We start from the raw sequence: 24,489 nt of genomic DNA on the forward strand, positions 1-24,489 counted from the left end.
CTCCTTGCAATTATATTAACAAAATGTGATATTGGAAATAAAATCTCATTTTCATTGAATTGAATTGTATTGGATTGAATTGAATTGGATTAGATTGAGTTGAATTGAGTTGAATTGGATTGAATTAATTGAATTGAATTTAATTGAATTGAATTAAATTAAATTAAATTGAATTGAACTGAATTGAACTGAATTGAATTAAATTAAATTGAATTGGATTGAATTGGATTGAATTGAATTGAATTGAATTGAATTGAATTTATCGTCTTGGAGGATAAAGGCTAATATCATAGACGGACAGACAAACCGACAGAGAGAGATAGAGAGAGGGAGAGTGAGCAGTAAGTGATTGTCACACTCTTATATTAAAGGTGTAGAGTTATTCCTATAGAGGTAATCAAGACATGACACCTGGCTTACAACATTCTAAAGCTTACTATTATCTGCCAATGTTAGTTCGCCAGAGAATTATACGAAAAACAGAATGGACAGCACGAACCGTATTTGTCCTGCATTTTCATAAGACTTTCCCTACAGAAGTACAAAAAGACGGGTGTAATTTCTATTTTAAGGTAAAATTCGCATTATCGTGATGAAATTCTATGAAACATTGATGACCGCTTTTAATGACAGTAATTTTATGTAAAGCGGTCTTTTAGGAGCCATGCAATGTAAATGCATGTTGACCTGTATCGATTCATACTACTCTGATCATCACTAATGTTGCCACACCAATACCTAAATACGTACCAAATATTGCATGATAATTTTCGACTGTTTGTTTTTTCTTCATATTTCTGAGATACGCCTACAAATACATTCCAAACCAATACTGACGAAGATTCTGTCATTCACATCATCTGACCATTATTTATAAGCCACTTATATGATTAATAAAAGACAGTGACATGCACCTTCCTCTAAACTTCACAAACATAAGTTGTATGTTTCCCAGTAATATTTTCAATCTGAAGAAAGTAATTTGAAGAGATGTAGAAGTAATATAGCAGAAAAATTATTGTAATGATAATGATAATGAATAACATTTATATAGCGCTTATATAGCGCTTAATACTGATGTTAAATACATGGCACGCATTTCGACATTCATTCGGCCACATTCGTATTTGGGTCATTGCGAATCAATACAAGTCAACATTTATTTGTTTTGCGTAGGTCTTTTAAGCCCCTCCTCTTTCATTATTCGCTCACTGTGACGTGCAGATTCCATCCAAGGGTAATGAGTAATGTTTTTATTGTATATCAATGATCTATCAATTTGTCTATGAGGAGGGTAATTTCTATCTGACGAGTCGTTTTCGCTCTTCTGTCTTTAGTTGATTTTTCGGTCCCTCGTAAATCATTAATCAATTCTGCTTTTTTTATTATATATCAATGTTTTTCACCCTTGTGTGACCTGTAATTAAGCTCTGCTATGTGTTGCATTGTTAGATATCAGACTATAATATAGGACTGAAATCCTCCACTTTTTAGACAATGTATTATACCACAGTTTTAGATATGGTTCAGATATTTGAAAGTCATGATTCAGGTTTATAGACTTAGTTTAAATAAACATAAACGGGTTAAGTTATCAAACGATCTGTTAAAAAGAAATCATAGACTAAATTCATCTACTTTTGAGACAATATGAAGACTACGATATTCCATAATGAACAAACATTATTACAGTTCAATACAGTATTACACATTGCACTCATTTTAGTTGGGGTGCTTCTGCATCCTGGACCACCCCCCCCCCCATTTTATCTTTACAGGTGTGTTATGCCCCCCCCCCCATACTCCAAAAAGTCTGGAGTGTTGTAGCACCACCAGGGGCACCAGCGCCGCAGCTCCCAGGGGCCAGGCATACACAACACAAGTGGGACTGAATAAAAGGCATTGTTTACCATTTGCAGATGAAACAAAAACCTCAGCTTTAGTGCTTTAAAACAGTTCTGAAATGTGAGTTCGGATAGAAACAACCAGTGTTAGAAAGTTAATCAGTATAATCAATGTTAAGTATTGTTAAATATACAAACTGTGAACAATGGTTATAATAACATTGTTTCTAGACAATAAACCGTGTACTGTTATGGTTATAGTGGGAAAAACAGTGGCATCTCGACATCTTAGGCTGTACTGCAACATGTTTATATGGTAAGATGTTTTGCGATACAACTGACCTAGACATATGAATAAAATGTGATAATTCGAACATTTTTCATCTCACTGATGCCAATGGTAACAGTACCTTAACTCGAAGTGTTATCCATCTTGTTTTTGTCCCAAACTTTATGTTATTGCTTTGATGCCGGTTTTTATCAATGTTTTCATTGATATTTTTTTTTCCACGAGAGGCCCACACTCTACAAGCATTGTCTTTTCAGTGGGTCTCTCCGTTTTTCGCACAATGCATAATAGATTGATATTTCACTTTCATTACTTCAGTGCCATCACAATATATCGTTACTATAAGTTTACAATGATTGTTGTATTCTCTGATCAATCCACACTGTTTGGTGATATGATTTCTGTCACTAGGGAAAGTGAGATGTATGATTAATTATTATGTTATGTTATGTTATGTTATGTTATGTTATGTTATGTTATGTTATGTTATGTTATGTTATTATGTTAAAAACGGATATAGATTTGAATTGAATTGAATTCAATCTTGGATCTTGGATCTTGGATCTTCGCCAGCTGTCGATCCACATAGATATTCAAATGAAAAGAAAAAGCTTGACTGGATTTGGGTTCTAAATTTTTGTCAAATATATGAAATATCAGTTATCATACAATTCTAGGAGGAATTAAACTTTTATCTGATGAAAATCGGTTTTGAAATGGCTGAGATATCCAAAAACAAAGTAAAGCAAAGCTGACCTAAGAAAAGGTGCGTCCCACCTTCTATGAGGCTCTCGTTAATGCTAGATATCTCAGCCCTTTCAAAAACCAATTTTCATCAAATAAACTTTTCATTCCTCCTAGAATCATATGCCCTATAATATTTCATATGTGATTTCTATTTCTCTCGCAAAAAGTTAACATCTGAAACCACATCTCAACCAAATCTATACCACCCCTTCAACGCAGGTTGTAAAAGTCAAAGAACTGGAAAAAAAGGCAAAAGCCCAGATGCAATCACTCACACTCCATTGAAGTCACCGATGGATTCACCCCTCACTATTTGCAAAACGTGTAGGAGCAGCAATTTACGTCATGCCTGTATACACACACTCATACATGATCCATCATGAATTTCAAAATATTTAATGTAATTCCTGAAGATTTTCCAGATTGCTTCGCACGCAAGTTATTATTCAAGTTATGACCTTGTCTGTAGTCGAAAATCCTAACAAAACTTCTTGAAACCGTCGCGAGTGGCAACAATTCTTTGTTTTTTTTTTTGAATATTCAGTATTCATAATAGAATATAAGAGTAAGACACACACACAAAAAAAAAGCATACACCCATACACCGACACAGGCAACAAATGCACGAAAACACAAACACGCACACACTTACACTCAGAAACATCTGTGAACATTAATGGATCTCAATACATCGTATGTATAGACCCTTACTGATACTGAACTGTGATTATAGTTATTGTAAGACATAGCAAAATTTATGCATTTGTCACCTTTGTGCTTTGTATGTCTTTATGCATTCAAAAAGTTAGGACCACTGTCTTGTACATCTAAAAACAAAAACACATTTTCATCTTAACTCATCTTAACGTGTGTGCGTGTGTGTGTGTGTGTGTGTGTGTGTGCACGTGTGTGTGTGTGTGTGTGTGTGTGCGTGTGCTTGTGTGTGTGTGTGTGTCCACGAGTGCATGCAATTTAAATGGTCCACATTTATATTGTTCACGAACTAAAGCTTTTTCGTGTCAGTGCAATAGTTTTCATTTTAAAGAACTGACTAATGCGGCTCGATTATAACTGCTGGAACAGTCCACAGTTGGAGAATTCGACAAAGAAACACTCAGTAAGAAGAATTTCTGCACACAGGAATAATGCATTTGCGAAGCAGACTACAGTCAGATTTATTTTCTTTTCCATAATGATCGTAACAGAAGATTTGACATATTTCGCGGAAGAAATACATGATTTTCTCTACTTCAGATAAACCTTTACTCATATATTATATTTCATATTTGGCAAGTATACTGAAGAGATAAATAGTAAACAACCTTATAAGTTATACAGATGGTATTGTGAGAAAAAAAGATAACAACAGAGATTTCAGCACTTTTTAAGCCTCTTAAAAGAAGAAAGTATTTCAGAAAAATCACATTTTGTTACACTTTCGATTTGCTATCTCATTGGATCACAGTCAGCGAAATCGACATGGCAGTGCAAAGTGTGCTAGTTGTTAACATACCGGTACTAAGACGTAGAGCTTATAGTATGAGATTACACAAAATTTAGTTAAATGATACCGTACGATGAAGAATTGTAGCAGTTTCTACTTAAGAGCAGTAATCGTTAAACGATTTCCATGGAAAGAATATATCCGAAACAGTTTCAAGGCCGGTTCAGCTTGCTTTTTGTAGGTTATAATCTGGTTATGGAAGTCACAGCAAAAATTGTTCTCTAGTTATTTCAGAGACCCGAAGTTGTCATTGGCATGTAATGGGGAGAAATGCATATTGTCACAATCATGACCCGATTCCTTGCATGGGGCATTGAGGCGGTCAGAGTACATTTAGTCATCGTTTTCAAAAGTAAATGCGAGAACGGTTGCGCACCCTAAGTTTATCAGAGTTTAAAACTGCAATCTGTTTGAGCAACAGATCGTCGACAGTATTATATCATAACTGCATGGGATGTTGGCAGTTCCATTATTTTTTTTTTATTATATAAAAGAAATGTTATGTTTAGTTCACTGAGGATATCTAGATTCCAAAATTCGTGTCGACATGACAAGTAATGATTATGCGCGTCACTTCTATCACTGTATTCCGCAAATCAAGTGAGATCCATTTACTGTTGTGGACTTGTATCTTTATCTTCCAGCATCTTATAATCAGGTTGATATCTACTCGATTGAGAGGGTGTTGATAATGGCTCATCGTTCTGACGATTATGCAATGGAAAAAGCAAGAAGATGCAGAACCAATAAAAGCTAAGCTGTTGGCCATGTTTTCGGAGGGTCAAGTCGTGGCCGCTGTGCGATTACTTTTTTCCGTAGCCCACAGCGGGGCAGGACACGGGATGGCAGGTACATTCGGCGATGACCGGAATGGAGATGACCAGCTTGCTGTTGTCGGGACACTGGAGCTCAATCTGTTCCTCGATGACACTGGACGGTCGGCAGCACGTGCAGTCTTCGTCCATTGTCGGAACGCCATCGATGATCTGACCATTAGGAGAATGTAGAGAGTGTAATGAATAGATTTAAAGAAGACGATTGCCAGAGGCACACACTATAATGAACACGTCGTTGTGGAGACAGCTCAAAATGGTCTCGATATTTAACCCTCTCTGTCACGGGGACTTTGGAGAGCGTGTACAACGCTATGGGGGTTTTCGGAGTAGCGTAGGGTGTAAGAAAATATTTCAAATTCTAATCGAGCGAAAGAGACAGGGATGAATGAAATAGAGAAAAGAGAGAAAAGGGATATTAACAGTGATTTAGGGTTGGGAGCTTTATTAGTCGTGTGCAAGAGAAATGTTACAGTTGACAATAATCAGCTGGTACAAAAAACAAAGCACACACACACACAAACACATACACGCACACACACACACAAAAAGCAACATAACAAAACTGGAAAGCCCTGCTTGTCATTAGGGTGTGGCCAGGCCTCAAAAACATGAAAAACGGATTCCGCGTTTCTTCGTGAGTAGAAACATTGTGGTTACAGTGCTTATTTGTCGCCCGTTACCAGGGCTGGCTCTAACAGAAACTATGCAAGAACTTGCAATGCATTCAACACTGCTTCATGATATTAAAGCGTTCATTCTTTAAAAAAAAAAAAACAACAACCACAAAACATACATTTGTAATATATTTTTCTTTCTTTCAATTTCGTCCATAAAATGAGTGTCTCTTTTCTGGGCTTATTTGCCCTTTCAATAGCACAAAGACTTGGAACACACCGTGTCAAACGAGTAGGTCGACGGGCAATTCCCGGCGCACTCCGTCAGGTAGACCGGCTCCATGGAGGTACAGTTCCTGTACGAGATGAGGGTAGACTCCGAACTAGTGCGACTGGAGCAGACGTCCTTAGGTGGCGTGGTGGATTCTTCGGTGACAACTAGGGTGGAAGAAAGAAGTGGATGGGTTGGGAAAAAGGGTGTGGCACTGGGTAATTACAATAAGCCATTTCGGAGTTAGCTCATGGGCACATTGGTACGAATGACCTCTTCTTTTTTTTTAATCGGTACGGGGCACTTCACTCGTTTTCAGAGCTACATCATGCATAAGCTTTAAGATTTAACAGTTTATGGGATTTATCAATCCTGTTCAAACAAAGAATCAACTTGCGTAGACCAGATGACCACAATGATCCGTCAATTAACACTCGGGGAAAGCCTCCATTTCAGTATTTTGTATTGAATGTATTAACAATCTATTTCTATTGATATTGCCAAATACCACTTTTGCTGTCAGGTGGATGTGTTGGCGAGCAACTTTATACGAGCTACATAAACAATCATTACATCACAGATGCTAATCGCAGTGAAAGAAAATTCAACATGCTTTCACTTTTCTAGCATAATGAAAGAGCACTTGACTAACCGCTTTCAGAAAGCAGGGGAATAATCACTACCCTTAACATATGCCAGTATCAAGTTGATGGAATGTGTAATTTTCATGAAAAATGAATTTTTGTGGAATTCCCTTTATATTTTCTTTATTACTGTTGTCCACACATGACGTCATAACCTCTAGTAGTCTCCTCATCCAGCGGTTCCAACACAAAAACTTAAAAAATTCATAACTTTTGCATCGATCGTCCGATTTTCCTCAAACTTTCACTGATTCATGTTCTACTAATGTTGCTGCTTTCACTCAATCCACATTTCCCTATGGGTTTTGGTTTCCTTTAAAAACCAACATACCTGTAGTACGAATTACTGTTTGTTCTGCTCATGCGCAGAGTGGAACTCCGAAGTGGCTTATATACGCATGGGATAGACATGTCATGAAACAACGAATTGTATAGGTCTACACTGTATTAACAAAATCATTTCAATATTCAGAGTATACTTCTGCCGCTGGTATACCAATAAGGATGATAACAATCAGGGGCCGCGGAAGCGGGGGGGGGGGGGGGGGGGGCAGCCCCCCCCCCCCCACACACTTTTGGTTTGTCAAAAAAAAAACCTTGCCACCCCCCCCCCCACACACACACTGAAAAACGTTCCGCGGCCCCTGACAATAACAATGAAAATGATGACAGTTATGAGATAATTAAAATCACATTCTTGTTTCACAGAAAGGGAACAATAAACTCTCATCATGAAAATATAAAATGTTTCATCCCTTTAATAACTGTCAGAGCTCGAAAGTACAGTGCATCCAGAAAAAAAAACAAACAAACAAACAAACCAAACAATCTTTGAATTAAAGCCAAAATACTTCATGGAATGGCATCTAGTTCATTTCACGTTTGTTTATTTCGTTTTAGTAACACGGAATGACAGATGTTTATTTCTTTGTATGTTTATTTCGTTTTGTTCTTGTCTTTATTTTAGTTTCGATTTGTTTTTGTTTTTGTTTTTTTGTTTTTTTGGTTTGTTTTGGAATTATTTGTTTTTTGTTTTTTTAGCAAATGATGCAGTTTGATGAACAATGTGTATATTGGCCGTTAAAGACAGGCACCCGATGGTAGCTGCTGGAACTGATAAAAACAGACCAGGCACAGCCGCGCTGATAGCATGTCTCACCTGGTGTTGGCGTTGGAGTAGGCGTTTGCTCCTCCTCCGTGGTAGTCTCAGTAACGGGCACAGTGGTAGGGCAGTTAGGACCAACGGTCACATTCTGGCAACACAGGAACCTGAAATGTTGAACCGATAGAAACATTTGATGTATACACGGATTGTTCGAATACAACTAAGAGGGGTGCAAGCTATCTCACATCTTGAATATGCCCTGGTTGGGGGGGTTGCGACAAGTACATTCGTAGCATCCGTAGGTGACTCCGCAAATTCTTTAAAAAGAAAGAATGGTGATATATCTGTACAGCACTGCAGCTTTTCATGGGAAAGCATAATGTGACCACCCGGCTCCAAATCCAAAATTTGTCATTTGGGTTGACCGACTCAAATTGTTAATTATCTCTATTATTTCAATTATTTTCTAATGGGTTAGGATTGTCAAATTCTAACAAGTTAAACAGGTATATAGTTTCAGTGCATACAGCTTGAATTTTACAATTGTATAGAATAGGAAAATTCATTTTGGTCTACTTTTTGAGGGGCGGTCATATATGCTGTAGCATTCTTTTGTTGTTGTTGTTTTTTTTTGGTTTTTTTTTGGGGGGGGGGGGGGTTGGGAGACCAAACATAGCAACTGCGGAGATGCAGTCAGGGAGACATTAAAAAATAAACTTTGAAAATAATGGGAAGTGCATTTTGATTAAGAGGAATTTGGATGAAAATATATTATAACTAAAAGGGTTATGAAGATTTTTTTTTTTTTTTTTTGGGGGGGGGGGGGGGGTGGGGAGACCAAACATAGCAACTGCGGATATGCAGTCAGGGAGACATTGAAAAAGAAACTTTGAAAATAATGGGAAGTGCATTTTGATTAAGAGGAATTTGGATGAAAATATATTATAACTAAAAGGGTTATGAAGATTTGTATCAATGGTCCCCATCTGTACAAATTAAATTTTAAGATCGCAACTGCTGATCTATATCTTAACAAACATGTCGGAAAAAGGAACCTTTGGAAATCTAACCTGTGATCTACTGCTTTAAGTGCAGTGACACTACCACCAGGCTATCACTGGTTTCAAGCAGTGTCATGTTTAACTTGGAACAATGTCCCGGCTCTTAAATTTCGACATTGTTATGCGTATTCGGACGAGGCTACTCTAATAATGTCTTGACGGTTTACGGCAAAATAAAGAATGTCGTCGCAAACAAATTGAGAAAAGTGACTACGTGTATGAAAAAATCATTATGGATTTGTTCACACTAGCCGATGGTAACAAGCCTGGATGGCAACGAAAATATCAAATATATTCACAACAGTAGTTCAATATGAAAACTCCGTGAGAGACGTAGTTCTGACGAATTTTCGCCCATAGGGCTTTGTCAAGTCAATGGCAGATTTTATTTTGAAGCAGATATAAATCAAAATAAAAGATGCTTCGTCAGTGGTAGCGACGCATGTTTTATTTTGATTTATATCTGCCATTGACTTGACAAAGCCCTATGCCTCTAGAGGCACCCCAGAGGACATGGCGCCCATTTGAATAAGTTGAGATCCTACAATCCCATGTATACTACTTGCCAAGTATGATGAAAATCCGTCATTTTTTTTTATGCAAAGAGTTTACGCAAGACACACGCAAGACGAATAATCGCAACAGCTCACTCGAGCCTTTGGCTCATGTGAGCAGAATATAGAGAGATCAAAGGTTGAAAGAAAAAAAAAACAAACCTGATGCGGAAGTCCAGACAGCTTGGTTGCGATTCGGAATGAAGACAAACGAGACCGAAATCGACGTCGCATGTGACTTCTTGCGGTACGATGCTGGTGTCGAGATTGGGGAACTGCGACATCTGGCATTCGATGTCAGACGGCTCCTCGCAAAAATCAATCTTCGCTCGGCAGTCGTCGATGATCTCGAATTCGCCGACATCATACGGGGTCACCTTACCGTCAGGCTCCTCATCGTCACACCAAGGTGTCCACTCGCACACCTCCTCAATGTGGCAACCTGTAGATTCATGAGGTAATATGAGCCGGATATTGATAGAGATTACCATTTGTCAGGCTGCCACGAAAGCCACATTTATAAGACGAATTTCCCCTTACAGAATATGATATTTTCACATTTTCAAGACTCTATAGTACGTCTCAAAAAATTACAGTCGGATCGACTTTTACATTGATAACACCAGAAGTGATCAAACCGTCTTAATGCTACTTAACCCTAACTTACCTGGGCTATTTAGCGAACTTGAATTCCTGGGGGGGGGGGGCCATTATGGCCCCCCTTCAGATCTCGGCCGTTGATCGCGCGATCGCCGCAAAATTTTGCATGAACATAAAGCCGGATGTAATCTATAAGACTGTTAAGTTAAATTTTCAAAAAAATTGCATTTTCTATTTCAAATCAATTAATTATTCAAATATATGCAAGAATCCTCATTTTCGTCTGTAATTGGCTTATAAAAGCTTATGGAATGCTGATTTTTGGTGTAAATATTCCTAGTGACATTCCAAACATTTGTGCGTAAAAAACATTTAGTATCAAAATTAATTTCTTATGTTTTTTATTGTTTTATCATTTTTTAATGTATTTCTTTGTTTTTTCAAACTTATGCTAAAATAAATTGATTTCAGCCATTAAAATTAAAAATATGAATCTTTATATGAATTAATAAATTGAAAAAACAATTTGTATTGACTTTGTACACAAAATCACGTTTTTGAGCAATTTTGGGGTTGACGAAAATTTTTTTGAAGGGGCGTGGCTTCGGAACGGTATGCCTGGGCGCGACAAATTTGGTCTCAAAAGTTGCGCGAGACTTGAAAGTAAAGAGTTAGCGAGCGGCGCGGTCAAAATATTTTGTGCGCCGGAATGGTCGCGGAATTCGTCGGGGGGGGGGGGGGGCATTATGCCCCCCCCCCCCCGTAAGTTAGGATTAAGGGTCTTAAAATATAACATCTCAGCTCTATATTTTAGAAAACAGCATTCAATTTGGTTAAGCGGTCAGAGAGAAATGAGGATTGTTGTTAAAAGCATGTCATGAGTCTGATATTTCCAAGTTTAGCACTTGGATGCTCTTGGAACTGCATATTAATGTGTAAAGACAATAGACAGAACTCGGAGGGAAAGGGTTCCTGACATGCTCTACAAAAATCCTCATTTCTCTTTGACCACTGAAGCAAATCGGATGGAGTTTTCTGTAAGATGTGGGCACCGAGTTATAGTTTTATATCCTGAAATCGTGTTTGGATTGATTCAATATTTTCAAAATTATCGTTGGGGAGGATACCGTTGTATTTTTTTTTTTTTTTTTTGGGGGGGGGGCACATTGTACAGCCTTACCACTTACATGCTAAGCAATTTTTTTTTTTGCTTGATTGTTTATTTCTTTGCTTTTTTTAGGACATCAGTTTAAAGTCGTTTGCAAGCAAATCGTTGTTGAAGTGTAAGCCTACAGAAGCAGTGAGGAATGACACATTCTCCCATAAGTAAAGCAAAAAAAAAAATACTAATCATAGCATCAAGGGAACGATTATACTTTAGAACTCGCACAGTTGGTAGTGAAAGTATCAAACTACTTCAATTTGTCAAAAAGCAACTGGTAAATTTCATTGCAAACCGCTACCAGATTACAATGTCTAACCGTTTGCACCGCTTTAATGTCTGCGCCTTTTTGCAAGGGTACCTGTCTGACAGTCCATGTTGGAAGCGTAACTCCTGCTGAAAGTAAAATACGTGATTTGTTCTGACGATTTGTTTTCATATCATTAGATTATTGTTTTCCTTTTGTTTCAACCCAAAAGAATATTTTCCAACCACGTTGCAAAATAGCTTACAGTTATGAAGGAAGGGTAAAATACTTCATCACAGATTGTTAAACATAGAAGAAAGCATTTGTACAATTTGGAAATGAAAGGGGTCAGATGAGGATACATGAGATCTGTTAGTTAAACTAATGATGGAAAGACTGTCAAACCTTCAGTTGTCTGTTCAGGGGACGTTGTGACGGATGTTGTGGTTGGGGGCTCCGGCGTCGAACAGGTAACTGTGTAGTGCTTTCTGCAGCATTCGAACCTGACCTCATAGTCGTTACATTTCGGCATGCGTGGGTAGTTCTGGCACTGGAGACCTGTCTTGATGTCGCACGTTGCCCCGTCGCTGGTCTCGTTGGAGAAGACGTGCGTGTCGACCGTTCGACACTCAATGTCGCGCGGGTTCTCGCACTCCTGCGGGAAATCTGGCAGATGCTTGATGTCGGCCAGCAGCTCAACCTCCTCCTGCGGCGCGTATTGAGACTGGATGCCTCGATCGTCGTCGAACCACACGGACCAGACGCACACAAGGATCCAGCTGGTTACGCATCCTGTGAGGAAAAAAAAAAAATGTTTAGAACTACTTGAAAAGAATGCAAGAAGATCGCATTGGAAATTCAAAGAAATTCACAACGTGGCACAAATCACATATATATGAATCTTGAAAATGACAAAATGTAAGATTTTTGCTCATTCCTCAACGGAGAATGCAATATGAGCAAAAAGAAAATTCATCCGATGTCTGCCTTAATGAAAGCACATCGGACATATTCTAGAAAATTCAGCGAAGTTTTTACTGACGTAGTAAAATTGACCAATCTAACAGTAGCAGCCGACGTGCCATAGCTAAAACAAAGTGCATTCATTGTGACTGAAGAGGCGGTCATTTTACTTCGAATTAGGCTAATTGTAATATTCTTCGAAAGAAAAGTTAAAACAGATTGCTACAATACCAGTGCCCAGCTAAGAAACCATCATTGGAAAGGCATTATTTTAAGTTTTTAAAAGGCAAGGGCCATCGCAATTTCGAGTTTGAAAAGCCTGCCTAACAATGGTGAGTGTGAATGAACAGCAAAGCGCCCGTGGTTCCCGCGGTGAGGCTGAGTGCAAAACTCAAACAGTAGCAAAGCCAAGCGAATGCTGACAAAGACTGGCAAAAGTGTTCGGGACGTTCAAGTGCATGAGAGATATGGAATTTTACCTTCTATTTGAAAGAGTGCCGTTACTGTTGGTGTTTTTAAAGCAGATAATTCAAATGAGACGGGAAAGCGTTAGATTCACCTTGCATTGGTATGGCATTTACCACGGCTAAATATCAATACAATGCTCACCTACGAAAACAGTTACACCTTTGAATCTGTGTACTGTCTATATTAGACATAATCTGCTTTTGCTTGCTGAATCCATTCAGTAACGTCACAAATATCACGCGTGTTCGGCTAGTTTCGGTATGCTTTCGAAATAGAAAGGATAATGGTATTCTTCACGCTTTATGTTGCACAAATCTTTCTCGTGAGGTCGGGAGTTGTCATAACTGAAGCTGGCTTAAAATGACCTCTATTTGCAATTTGTTATCCAAGCTATATATCTTTGAATGTAGAGTTCAAATCTTTGATTTCAGCTGTGAAGACATGTAAATGATTCTTATTGCCGAGGTTTTCATCGATCTCCTAGGAACTAGCACCGAAATTTACTTTAAACTGTGTTTTATCTTTTCTTCTTTTTAACAGATCATATAACTTCAATCATTCTGTTCAAAAATGAAAAAAAAAGTTTGAATTTAACGATCTGAATTTAGAGAACGAAGCCCAAACTGTTTCAGCTAAATGATGAGAACAATACACTTTTTCATCACATGGACCTGTACTTGTGGCAAGAAGTTCAAGACATACATGATTGTTCGACAACAATTATTAAAAGGACAAGTTTTTCAAATCGAGTAAAAACATGACACTGGTAGAGGTTCTCTAACTACACAAGACGGATTTGCATTAATGTCATTTCCGCGGGTTTTTTTTTTTCTGTGTGTGCCACGGAATCGTGACGGAAAGATGTAACGAGTAGGCGCAAAAATGGCTTGGGTTAATTGAGCAGTGGGAGCAAAATGATGAATTATATGACATTGAGTTCTGATTCTCTGGAAGGAACAATTAATCAAGCTTTTTGAAGTAAATTGTTGTTCAAATTTTCATCCTCTATCCAAATCATCTATCCTGTTATGTAGCACTCACGTACCACATTTAGCTGTTTCTTTAGCTGTAGAGCCAAAGGTAAAAACCCAAGTTAACAAATTTAGCAGCTTTAAGTGTATATCACTTCAATGGTTATAGAGAATTATTCATATTACCCATTCACTAGTAAAAACCTGTAGACATGTCATCTCTTGTGAAAAAGGAGAGTTCCCTATATCATGTAGGACGAAACCACATACAGATCGCTATTATCTTGTCATGTTCTCCGCGTAAGTGATCGTAAGCAACCAAGTAAGCAACAACCTAAGCAAAGCCCCAAGAAAATATTCACCGTCAACTAAAGATAATGAAAGTTTTAATCATTGCATCCAATGCCACGGACTATACTAAAATAGTGTGTTTACGGATTACCATCGATCTCCAATAAAGGAATTATTGATAGGTGAAACATTAACCGGATAGTTGGGGGAAAAAATGTTATTCGTTGGTGTTTTCGATTTTATGAAACCAGGAAAACGGGTTTCTGAAGCCGGAGTCTAGGTAGGGAAGTTGCTCAAAAGCATTTACCCAAAATTGCAATCGAATAATCAAAACAATGAAATATGGTCTACTCAACAAAACAATTGGTTCTGTGGCAGAGTTATTCTATAACGCAATTCATCCACACACACAAAAAAAAAAACTTGCTAAATGCTTATTTATCTCTTATCATGTGAAAAGAATATACAACAAATTTAAAGGGTAGGTTGCAGCACATCTCATTATTCGTTTCATGAAAAAAAAAGAGATCACCTGTTGTAGAAGGCGGTGATGTAAATGGCGGCGGCGGACCAGCTGTAGTACCAGGTGGTCCAGCAGTTGTACCGGGAGGCCCAGTTGTTGTGCCTGGCGGACCAATTGTTGTGCCTGGTGGTGCAGCAGTGGTACCAGGAGGCCCGGCAGTTGTACTTGGAGGTCCAGCCGTCGTCCCTGGTGGTCCACTTGTGGTGCCCGGCGGTGGGCCAGTTGTACCAGGAGGCCCGGCTGTTGTGCCTGGTGGTGCAGCAGTTGTTCCAGGAGGCCCAGCTGTTGTGCCTGGTGGTCCACTTGTAGTGCCTGGTGGTGCAGCTGTTGTTTCCGGAGGTGCTCGTGTCGAACATGTGACTTGGGGTATCAAAGCACAGCAAAGCAAGCGAACTTTGTAGTTACGACATCTGGGTAGTCCCGGTAGGTTCTTACATATCAGACCTCTCAAATCGCATATTGCTCCATCGTCAGTTTCATTGGCAAATTCGTCAGTGTCGACTGTCCGGCATTCTATATCCTCTGGGGTAGCACAATTGTCAGGATATTGTGGGAATTGCTGAATATCTGACACCAATTCAGTCTCTCCATCAGCGTCGCTCGCTATTTGGCTTCCACTCTCACCATCAAACCAAATTGACCAGGCGCACACTTTGATCCATTGTTCAACGCACTCTGTGTACAGGAGAAACATAGAATTTGTTCAAATCAGTGCTTCTTTCAGTTTTACTTTTGTAGAAGATTTCTCCTTTGTAACTTTCTGCAATAAGCCTGGCAGACAAAGATCCTGACTAACAAAGAACATCAGTAAGTTTACAGCAACCATCCCGGAGTTGAAAGGGAATGTAACCATTCATTAGTGGAAAGTTTCGGACAATATTCATTTTTGTGAAAACATATTGCTCTATCCCGTTATTTCCACGCACTCGATTAAAATGAATCAGGTCACTTTGGCAAAATCATTAACGTTACGTTTTAACTGTCGGGAATTCATGTGCTTTCTCTTTTCTTTTGTTTTTCGATCGCCATAATATCAGAATAACTTTCGTGTAGCACCATCACAATCCCCGCTCACAATCACACATTTTCTGAGCGTTCTTGGAACATTCCAACATGAATAATATGGACATTTTGTGAAAACGTTTTCAGAACGACTTTTTACCGAAAGGTTTCTATGTAGAGCATACCTAATCAAAATCCTTTGTGGACGTTAATAAATGAAGGAGACGTAGCGGACCTAATAAAACCGGTTTTTGTTAAGTTCTGCGAAAGTTTTGTGCTTGCTGGGCAAGGCTTATTTGACAGCAGTCACAATAGCATAAGTGTCCATTTACTACTAGATAGGGTAGCAGTTTCCAAATAGAAAGTTGTAATGTGAAAAATTCTATTATCATTTGCAGATAACAATGAAGGCCGATGTTTTTTAAATTGTTATGTTTTTGCAAAATGATACCTAATATAATTGGACAACCAACACATTTAAATGAAAGAAGTTGATCAAGTAATCATAACTAAATAAAGAGCATGACAAGTACCACTCGACTATGCTGTTACTATACCGATTTTATCACGTCCCCCAAAACAACATGTCTCATCTTCTGTTTACTTCTCTGTCATGAGTGCGTACACAAAAATGTATAGGAATGTACCATTGTTTTGACGTTTGTGTTATCCGTCTGTATTGTTTAAAAATGAAGTAGAAGGAATGAACGAATGAATAAAAAAGACATAATATGAAAGAGGTTATTTTCAGCGAAATGGTGGTATTCCTTTGGCTGAAAAAAAAAAGAAGAAGAAAAAGGTCACCGGTTGTTGAAGGCGGTGCTCCAGTTGTTTGTGGCGGAGCAGATGTGGTAGTCGGTGGTCCAGAGGTGGTACCTGGTGGTGCAGCAGTTGTTCCAGGAGGCCCGAATGTTGTGCCTGGTGGTGCAGCAGTTGTTCCAGGAGGCCCAGCTGTTGTGCCTGGTGGTCCACTTGTAGTGCCTGGTGGTGCAGCAGTTGTACCAGGAGGCCCGGCTGTTGTGCCTGGTGGTGCAGCAGTTGTTCCTGGAGGCCCAGCTGTTGTTCCTGGTGGTCCAGCAGTTGTTCCTGGAGGCCCAGCTGTTGTGCCTGGTGGTCCACTTGTGGTGCCTGGTGGTGCAGCAGTTGTTCCTGGAGGCCCGGCTGTTGTGCCTGGTGGTGCAGCAGTTGTACCAGGAGGCCCGGCTGTTGTGCCTGGTGGTCCAGCAGTTGTTCCTGGTGTTCCAGCAGTTGTTCCTGGAGGCCCAGCTGTTGTGCCTGGTGGTGCAGCAGTTGTTCCAGGAGGCCCGGCTGTTGTGCCTGGTGGTGCAGCAGTTGTACCAGGAGGCCCGGCTGTTGTGCCTGGTGGTCCAGCAGTTGTTCCAGGAGGCCCAGCTGTTGTGCCTGGTGGTCCACTTGTAGTGCCTGGTGGTGCAGCAGTTGTTTCCGGAGGTGCTCGTGTCGAACATGTGACTTGGGGTATCAAAGCACAGCAAAGCAGGCGAACTTTGTAGTTACGACATCTGGGTAGTCCCGGTAGGTTCTTACATATCAGACCTCTCAAATCGCATATTGCTCCATCGTCAGTTTCATTGGCAAATTCGTCAGTGTCGACTGTCCGGCATTCTATATCCTCTGGGGTAGCACAGTTGTCAGGATATTGTGGGAATTGCTGAATATCTGACACCAATTCAGTCTCTCCATCAGCGTCGCTCGCTATTTGGCTTCCACTCTCACCATCAAACCAAATTGACCAGGCGCACACTTTGATCCATTGTTCAACGCACTCTGTGTACAGGAGAAACATAGAATTTGTTCAAATCAGTGCTTCTTTCAGTTTTACTTTTGTAGAAGATTTCTCCTTTGTAACTTTCTGCAATAAGCCTGGCAGACAAAGATCCTGACTAACAAAGAACATCAGTAAGTTTACAGCAACCATCCCGGAGTTGAAAGGGAATGTAACCATTCATTAGTGGAAAGTTTCGGACAATATTCATTTTTGTGAAAACATATTGCTCTATCCCGTTATTTCCACGCACTCGATTAAAATGAATCAGGTCACTTTGGCAAAATCATTAACGTTACGTTTTAACTGTCGGGAATTCATGTGCTTTCTCTTTTCTTTTGTTTTTCGATCGCCATAATATCAGAATAACTTTCGTGTAGCACCATCACAATCCCCGCTCACAATCACACATTTTCTGAGCGTTCTTGGAACATTCCAACATGAATAATATGGACATTTTGTGAAAACGTTTTCAGAACGACTTTTTACCGAAAGGTTTCTATGTAGAGCATACCTAATCAAAATCCTTTGTGGACGTTAATAAATGAAGGAGACGTAGCGAACCTAATAAAACCGGTTTTTGTTAAGTTCTGCGAAAGTTTTGTGCTTGCTGGGCAAGGCTTATTTGACAGCAGTCACAATAGCATAAGTGTCCATTTACTACTAGATAGGGTAGCAGTTTCCAAATAGAAAGTTGTAATGTGAAAAATTCTATTATCATTTGCAGATAACAATGAAGGCCGATGTTTTTTAAATTGTTATGTTTTTGCAAAATGATACCTAATATAATTGGACAACCAACACATTTAAATGAAAGAAGTTGATCAAGTAATCATAACTAAATAAAGAGCATGACAAGTACCACTCGACTATGCTGTTACTATACCGATTTTATCACGTCCCCCAAAACAACATGTCTCATCTTCTGTTTACTTCTCTGTCATGAGTGCGTACACAAAAATGTATAGGAATGTACCATTGTTTTGACGTTTGTGTTATCCGTCTGTATTGTTTAAAAATGAAGTAGAAGGAATGAACGAATGAATAAAAAAGACATAATATGACCGAGGTTATTTTCAGCGAAATGGTGGTATTCCTTTGGCTGAAAAAAAAAAGAAGAAGAAAAAGGTCACCGGTTGTTGAAGGCGGTGCTCCAGTTGTTTGTGGCGGAGCAGATGTGGTAGTCGGTGGTCCAGAGGTGGTACCTGGTGGTGCAGCAGTTGTTCCAGGAGGCCCGAATGTTGTGCCTGGTGGTGCAGCAGTTGTTCCAGGAGGCCCAGCTGTTGTGCCTGGTGGTCCACTTGTAGTGCCTGGTGGTGCAGCAGTTGTACCAGGAGGCCCGGCTGTTGTGCCTGGTGGTGCAGCAGTTGTTCCTGGAGGCCCAGCTGTTGTTCCTGGTGGTCCAGCAGTTGTTCCTGGAGGCCCAGCTGTTGTGCCTGGTGGTCCACTTGTGGTGCCTGGTGGTGCAGCAGTTGTTCCTGGAGGCCCGGCTGTTGTGCCTGGTGGTGCAGCAGTTGTACCAGGAGGCCCGGCTGTTGTGCCTGGTGGTCCACCAGTTGTTCCTGGTGTTCCAGCAGTTGTTCCTGGAGGCCCAGCTGTTGTGCCTGGTGGTGCAGCAGTTGTTCCAGGAGGCCCGGCTGTTGTGCCTGGTGGTGCAGCAGTTGTACCAGGAGGCCCGGCTGTTGTGCCTGGTGGTCCAGCAGTTGTTCCAGGAGGCCCAGCTGTTGTGCCTGGTGGTCCACTTGTAGTGCCTGGTGGTGCAGCAGTTGTTTCCGGAGGTGCTCGTGTCGAACATGTGACTTGGGGTATCAAAGCACAGCAAAGCAGGCGAACTTTGTAGTTACGACATCTGGGTAGTCCCGGTAGGTTCTTACATATCAGACCTCTCAAATCGCATATTGCTCCATCGTCAGTTTCATTGGCAAATTCGTCAGTGTCGACTGTCCGGCATTCTATATCCTCTGGGGTAGCACAGTTGTCAGGATATTGTGGGAATTGCTGAATATCTGACACCAATTCAGTCTCTCCATCAGCGTCGCTCGCTATTTGGCTTCCACTCTCACCATCAAACCAAATTGACCAGGCGCACACTTTGATCCATTGTTCAATGCACTCTGTGTACAGGAAAACATAGAATTTGTTAAAATCAGTGTTTCTTTCAGTTTTACTTATGTAGAAGATTTCTCTTTTGTAACTTTCTGCAATAAGCCTGACACACAAAGATCCTGACTAACAAAGAACATCAGTAAGTTTACAGCAACTATGCCGGAGTTGAAAGGGAATTTAATCATTCATTAGTGGAACGTTTCGGACAATATTAATTTCTTGTGAAAACATATTGCTCTATCCCCCTATTTCCACGCACTCGATTAAAATGAATCAGGTCACTTTGGCAAAATCATTAACGTTACGTTTTAACTGTCGGGAATTCATGTGTTTTCTCATTTCTTTTGTTTTTCGATCGCCATAATATCAGACTAACTATCGTGTAGCACCATCACAATCCCCGCTCACAATCGCACATTTTCTGAGCGTTCTTGGAACATTCCAACATGAATAATATGGACATTTTGTGAAAACGTTTTCAGAACGACTTTTTGCGGAAGGGTTTCTACGTAGAGCATACCTAATCATAATCCTTTGTGGACGTTAATAGATGAAGAAGACGTAGCGGACCTAATAAAACCGCTTTTTTTTTTAAGTTCTGCGAAAGTTTTGTGCTTGCTGGGCAAGGCTTATTTGACAGCAGTCACAATAGCAAAAGTGTCCATTTACTACTAGATAAGGTGGCAGTTTCCAAATAGAAAGTTGTAATGTGAAAAATTGTATCATCATTTGCAGATAACAATGAAGGCCGATGTTTTTAAATTGTTACGTTTTTGCAAATGATACCTAATATAATAGGACAACCAACACAATGAAAAGAAAGAAATTGATCAAGTAATCATAACTAAATAAAGAGCATGACAAGTACCACTCGACTATGCTGTTACTATACCGATTTTAATCACGTCCCCCAAAACAACATGTCTCATCTTGTGTTTACTTCTCTGTCATGAGAGCGTACACGAAAATGTTATAGGAATGTACCACTGTTTTGACGTTTGTGTTATCCGTCTGTATTGTTTAAAAATGAAGTAGAAGGAATGAACGAATGAATAAATAAGACATAACATGACCGAGGTTATTTTCAGCGAAATGGTGGTATTGCTTTTGCTGGAAAAAAAAGAAGAAAAATGTCACCGGTTGTTGAAGGCGGTGCTCCAGTTGTTTGTGGCGGAGCAGATGTGGTAGTCGGTGGTCCAGAGGTGGTACCTGGTGGTGCAGCAGTTGTTCCAGGAGGCCCAACTGTTGTCCCTGGTGGTGCAGCAGTTGTTCCAGGAGGCCCGGCTGTTGTGCCTGGTGGTCCACTTGTAGTGCCTGGTGGTGCAGCAGTTGTTCCTGGAGGCCCAGCTGTTGTTCCTGGTGGTCCAGCAGTTGTTCCTGGAGGCCCAGCTGTTGTGCCTGGTGGTCCACTTGTAGTGCCTGGTGGTGCAGCAGTTGTTCCTGGAGAACCAGATGTTGTGCTTGGTGGTCCACTTGTGGTGCCTGGTGGTGCAGCAGTTGTACCAGGAGGCCCGGCTGTTGTGCCTGGTGGTGCAACAGTTGTTCCTGGTGGTCCAGCAGTTGTTCCTGGAGGCCCAGCTGTTGTGCCTGGTGGTCCACTTGTAGTGCCTGGTGGTGCAGCAGTTGTTCCAGGAGGTCCGGCTGTTGTGCCTGGTGGTGCAGCAGTTGTACCAGGAGGCCCGGCTGTTGTGCCTGGTGGTGCAGCAGTTGTTCCAGGAGGCCCAGCTGTTGTGCCTGGTGGTCCACTTGTAGGGCCTGGTGGTGCAGCAGTTGTTTCCGGAGGTGCTCGTGTCGAACATGTGACTTGGGGTATCAAAGCACAGCAAAGCAGGCGAACTTTGTAGTTACGACATCTGGGTAGTCCCGGTAGGTTCTTACATATCAGACCTCTCAAATCGCATATTGCTCCATCGTCAGTTTCATTGGCAAATTCGTCAGTGTCGACTGTCCGGCATTCTATATCCTCTGGGGTAGCACAGTTGTCAGGATATTGTGGGAATTGCTGAATATCTGACACCAATTCAGTCTCTCCATCAGCGTCGCTCGCTATTTGGCTTCCACTCTCACCATCAAACCAAATTGACCATGCGCACACTTTGATCCATTGTTCGACGCACTCTGTGTACAGGAGAAACATAGAATTTGTTAAAATCAGTGTTTCTTTCAGCTTTACTTATGTAGAAGATTTCTCTTTTGTAACTTTCTGCAATAAGCCTGACACACAAAGATCCTGACTAACAAAGAACATCAGTAAGTTTACAGCAACTATCCCGGAGTTGAAAGGGAATTTAACCATTCATTAGTGGAACGTTTCGGACAATATTCATTTCTTGTGAAAACATATTGCTCTATCCCCCTATTTCCACGCACTCGATTAAAATGAATCAGGTCACTTTGGCAAAATCATTAACGTTACGTTTTAACCATCGGGAATTCATGTGTTTTCTCATTTCTTTTGTTTTTCGATCGCCATAATATCAGACTAACTTTCGTGTAGCACCATCACAATCCCCGCTTACAATCGCACATTTTCTGAGCTTTCTTGGAACATTCCAACATGAACAATATGGACATTTTGTGAAAACGTTTTCAGAACGACTTTTTGCGGAAGGGTTTCTACGTAGAGCATACCTAATCATAATCCTTTGTGGACGTTAATAAATGAAGAAGACGTAGCGGACCTAATAAAATTGGTTTTTGTTAAGTTCTGCGAAAGTTTTGTGCTTGCTGGGCAAGGCTTATTTGACAGCAGTCACAATAGCAAAAGTGTTCATTTACTACTAGATAGGGTGGCAGTTTCCAAATAGAAAGTGGTAATGTGAAAAATTCTATTATCATTTGCAGATAACAATGAAGGCCGATGTTTTTAAATTGCTACGTTTTTGCAAATGATACCTAATATAATAGGACAACCAACACAATGAAAAGAAAGAAATTGATCAAGTAATCATAACTAAATAAAGAGCATGACAAGTACCACTCGACTATGCTGTTACTATACCGATTTTTATCACGTCCCCCAAAACAACATGTCTCATCTTGTGTTTATTTCTCTGTCATGAGTGCGTACATGAAAATGTTATAGGAATGTACGATTGTTTTAACGTTTGTGTTATCCGTCTGTATTGTTTAAAAATGAAGTAGAACGAATGAACGAATTAATAAATAAGACATAACATGACCGAGGTTATTTTCAGCGAAATGGTGGTATTGCTTTTGCTGAAAAAGAAGAAGAAGAAAAAGGTCACCGGTTGTTGAAGGCGGTGCTCCAGTTGTTTGTGGCGGAGCAGATGTGGTAGTCGGTGGTCCAGAGGTGGTACCTGGTGGAGCAGCAGTAGTTCCAGGAGGCCCGACTGTTGTGACTGGTGGTGCAGCAGTTGTTCCAGGAGGCCCAGCTGTTGTACCTGGTGGTCCACTTGTAGTGCCTGGTGGTGCAGCAGTTGTACCAGGAGGCCCGGCTGTTGTGCCTGGTGGTCCAGCAGTTGTTCCTGGAGGGCCAGCTGTTGTTCCTTGTGGTCCAGCAGTTGTTCCCGGAGGCCCAGCTGTTGTGCCTGGTGGTCCACTTGTAGTGCCTGGTGGTGCAGCAGTTGTTCCTGGAGGACCAGATGTTGTGCCTGGTGGTCCACTTGTGGTGCCTGGTGGTGCAGCAGTTGTACCAGGAGGTCCGGCTGTTGTGCCTGGTGGTCCACTTGTGGTGCCTGGTGGTGCTGCAGTTGTACCAGGAGGCCCGGCTGTTGTGCCTGGTGGTCCAGCAGTTGTTCCTGGAGGCCCAGCTGTTGTGCCTGGTGGTCCACTTGTAGTGCCTGGTGGTGCAGCAGTTGTTCCAGGAGGCCCGGCTGTTGTGCCTGGTGGTGCAGCAGTTGTACCAGGAGGCCCGGCTGTTGTGCCTGGTGGTCCAGCAGTTGTTCCTGGAGGCCCAGCTGTTGTGCCTGGTGGTCCACTTGTAGTGCCTGGTGGTGCAGCAGTTGTTCCAGGAGGCCCGGCTGTTGTGCCTGGTGGTGCAGCAGTTGTACCAGGAGGCCCGGCTGTTGTGCCTGGTGGTCCAGCAGTTGTTCCAGGAGGCCCAGCTGTTGTGCCTGGTGGTCCAGTTGTAGAGCCTGGTGGTGCAGCAGTTGTTTCCGGAGGTGCTCGTGTCGAACATGTGACTTGGGGTATCAAAGCACAGCAAAGCAGGCGAACTTTGTAGTTACGACATCTGGGTAGTCCCGGTAGGTTCTTACATATCAGACCTCTCAAATCGCATATTGCTCCATCGTCAGTTTCATTGGCAAATTCGTCAGTGTCGACTGTCCGGCATTCTATATCCTCTGGGGTAGCACAATTGTCAGGATATTGTGGGAATTGCTGAATATCTGACACCAATTCAGTCTCTCCATCAGCGTCGCTCGCTATTTGGCTTCCACTCTCACCATCAAACCAAATTGACCAGGCGCACACTTTAATCCATTGTTCAACGCACTCTGTGTTCAGGAGAAACATAGAATTTGTTCAAATCAGTGTGTTCTTTCAGTTTTACTTGTGTAGAAGATTTTTTCTTTTGTAACTTTCTGAAATAAGCCTGACACACAAAGATCCTGACTAACAAAAAGCATCAGTAAGTTTACAGCAACTATCCCGGAGTTGAAAGGGAATTTTTCCATTCATTAGTGGAACGTTTCGGACAATATTCATTTCTTGTGAAAACATATTGCTCTATCCCCCTGTTTCTACTCACTCGATGAAAATGATGCACGTCCCCGCTCACAATCGCACATTTTCTGAGCGTTCTTGGAACATTCCAACATGAATAATATGGACATTTTGTGAAAACGTTTTCAGAACGACTTTTTGCGGAAGGGTTTCTATGTAGAGTATACCTAATCAAAATCCTTTGTGGACGTTAATAAATGAAGAACACGTAGCGG

The 24,489-nt window shown here is 41.0% G+C and overlaps 1 protein-coding gene across 1 annotated transcript in view; it reads right to left on the bottom strand.

Annotated features, from left to right (window-relative positions):
- Positions 1 to 4,054: 4,054 nt before the first annotated feature.
- Positions 4,055 to 24,489, bottom strand: part of LOC140239810 (uncharacterized) — a 100,318-nt gene continuing 79,883 nt past the window's right edge. Inside the window, exons 40-50 of the mRNA XM_072319632.1 lie at positions 22,834 to 24,045; positions 20,723 to 21,703; positions 18,613 to 19,593; positions 16,501 to 17,481; positions 14,923 to 15,369; positions 14,704 to 14,880; positions 11,884 to 12,270; positions 9,632 to 9,911; positions 7,909 to 8,018; positions 6,115 to 6,272; positions 4,055 to 5,370 (exon numbers count right to left, since the gene is read on the bottom strand). Coding sequence (XP_072175733.1) covers positions 5,188 to 5,370; positions 6,115 to 6,272; positions 7,909 to 8,018; positions 9,632 to 9,911; positions 11,884 to 12,270; positions 14,704 to 14,880; positions 14,923 to 15,369; positions 16,501 to 17,481; positions 18,613 to 19,593; positions 20,723 to 21,703; positions 22,834 to 24,045 — 5,897 coding nt within the window. The 3' untranslated portion in view covers positions 4,055 to 5,187. The remainder of the gene's footprint in view (positions 5,371 to 6,114; positions 6,273 to 7,908; positions 8,019 to 9,631; positions 9,912 to 11,883; positions 12,271 to 14,703; positions 14,881 to 14,922; positions 15,370 to 16,500; positions 17,482 to 18,612; positions 19,594 to 20,722; positions 21,704 to 22,833; positions 24,046 to 24,489) is intronic.

The sequence above is a fragment of the Diadema setosum genome, chromosome 16 (genome assembly GCF_964275005.1).
Source record: "Diadema setosum chromosome 16, eeDiaSeto1, whole genome shotgun sequence".
Taxonomy (NCBI): Eukaryota; Metazoa; Echinodermata; class Echinoidea; order Diadematoida; family Diadematidae; genus Diadema; species Diadema setosum.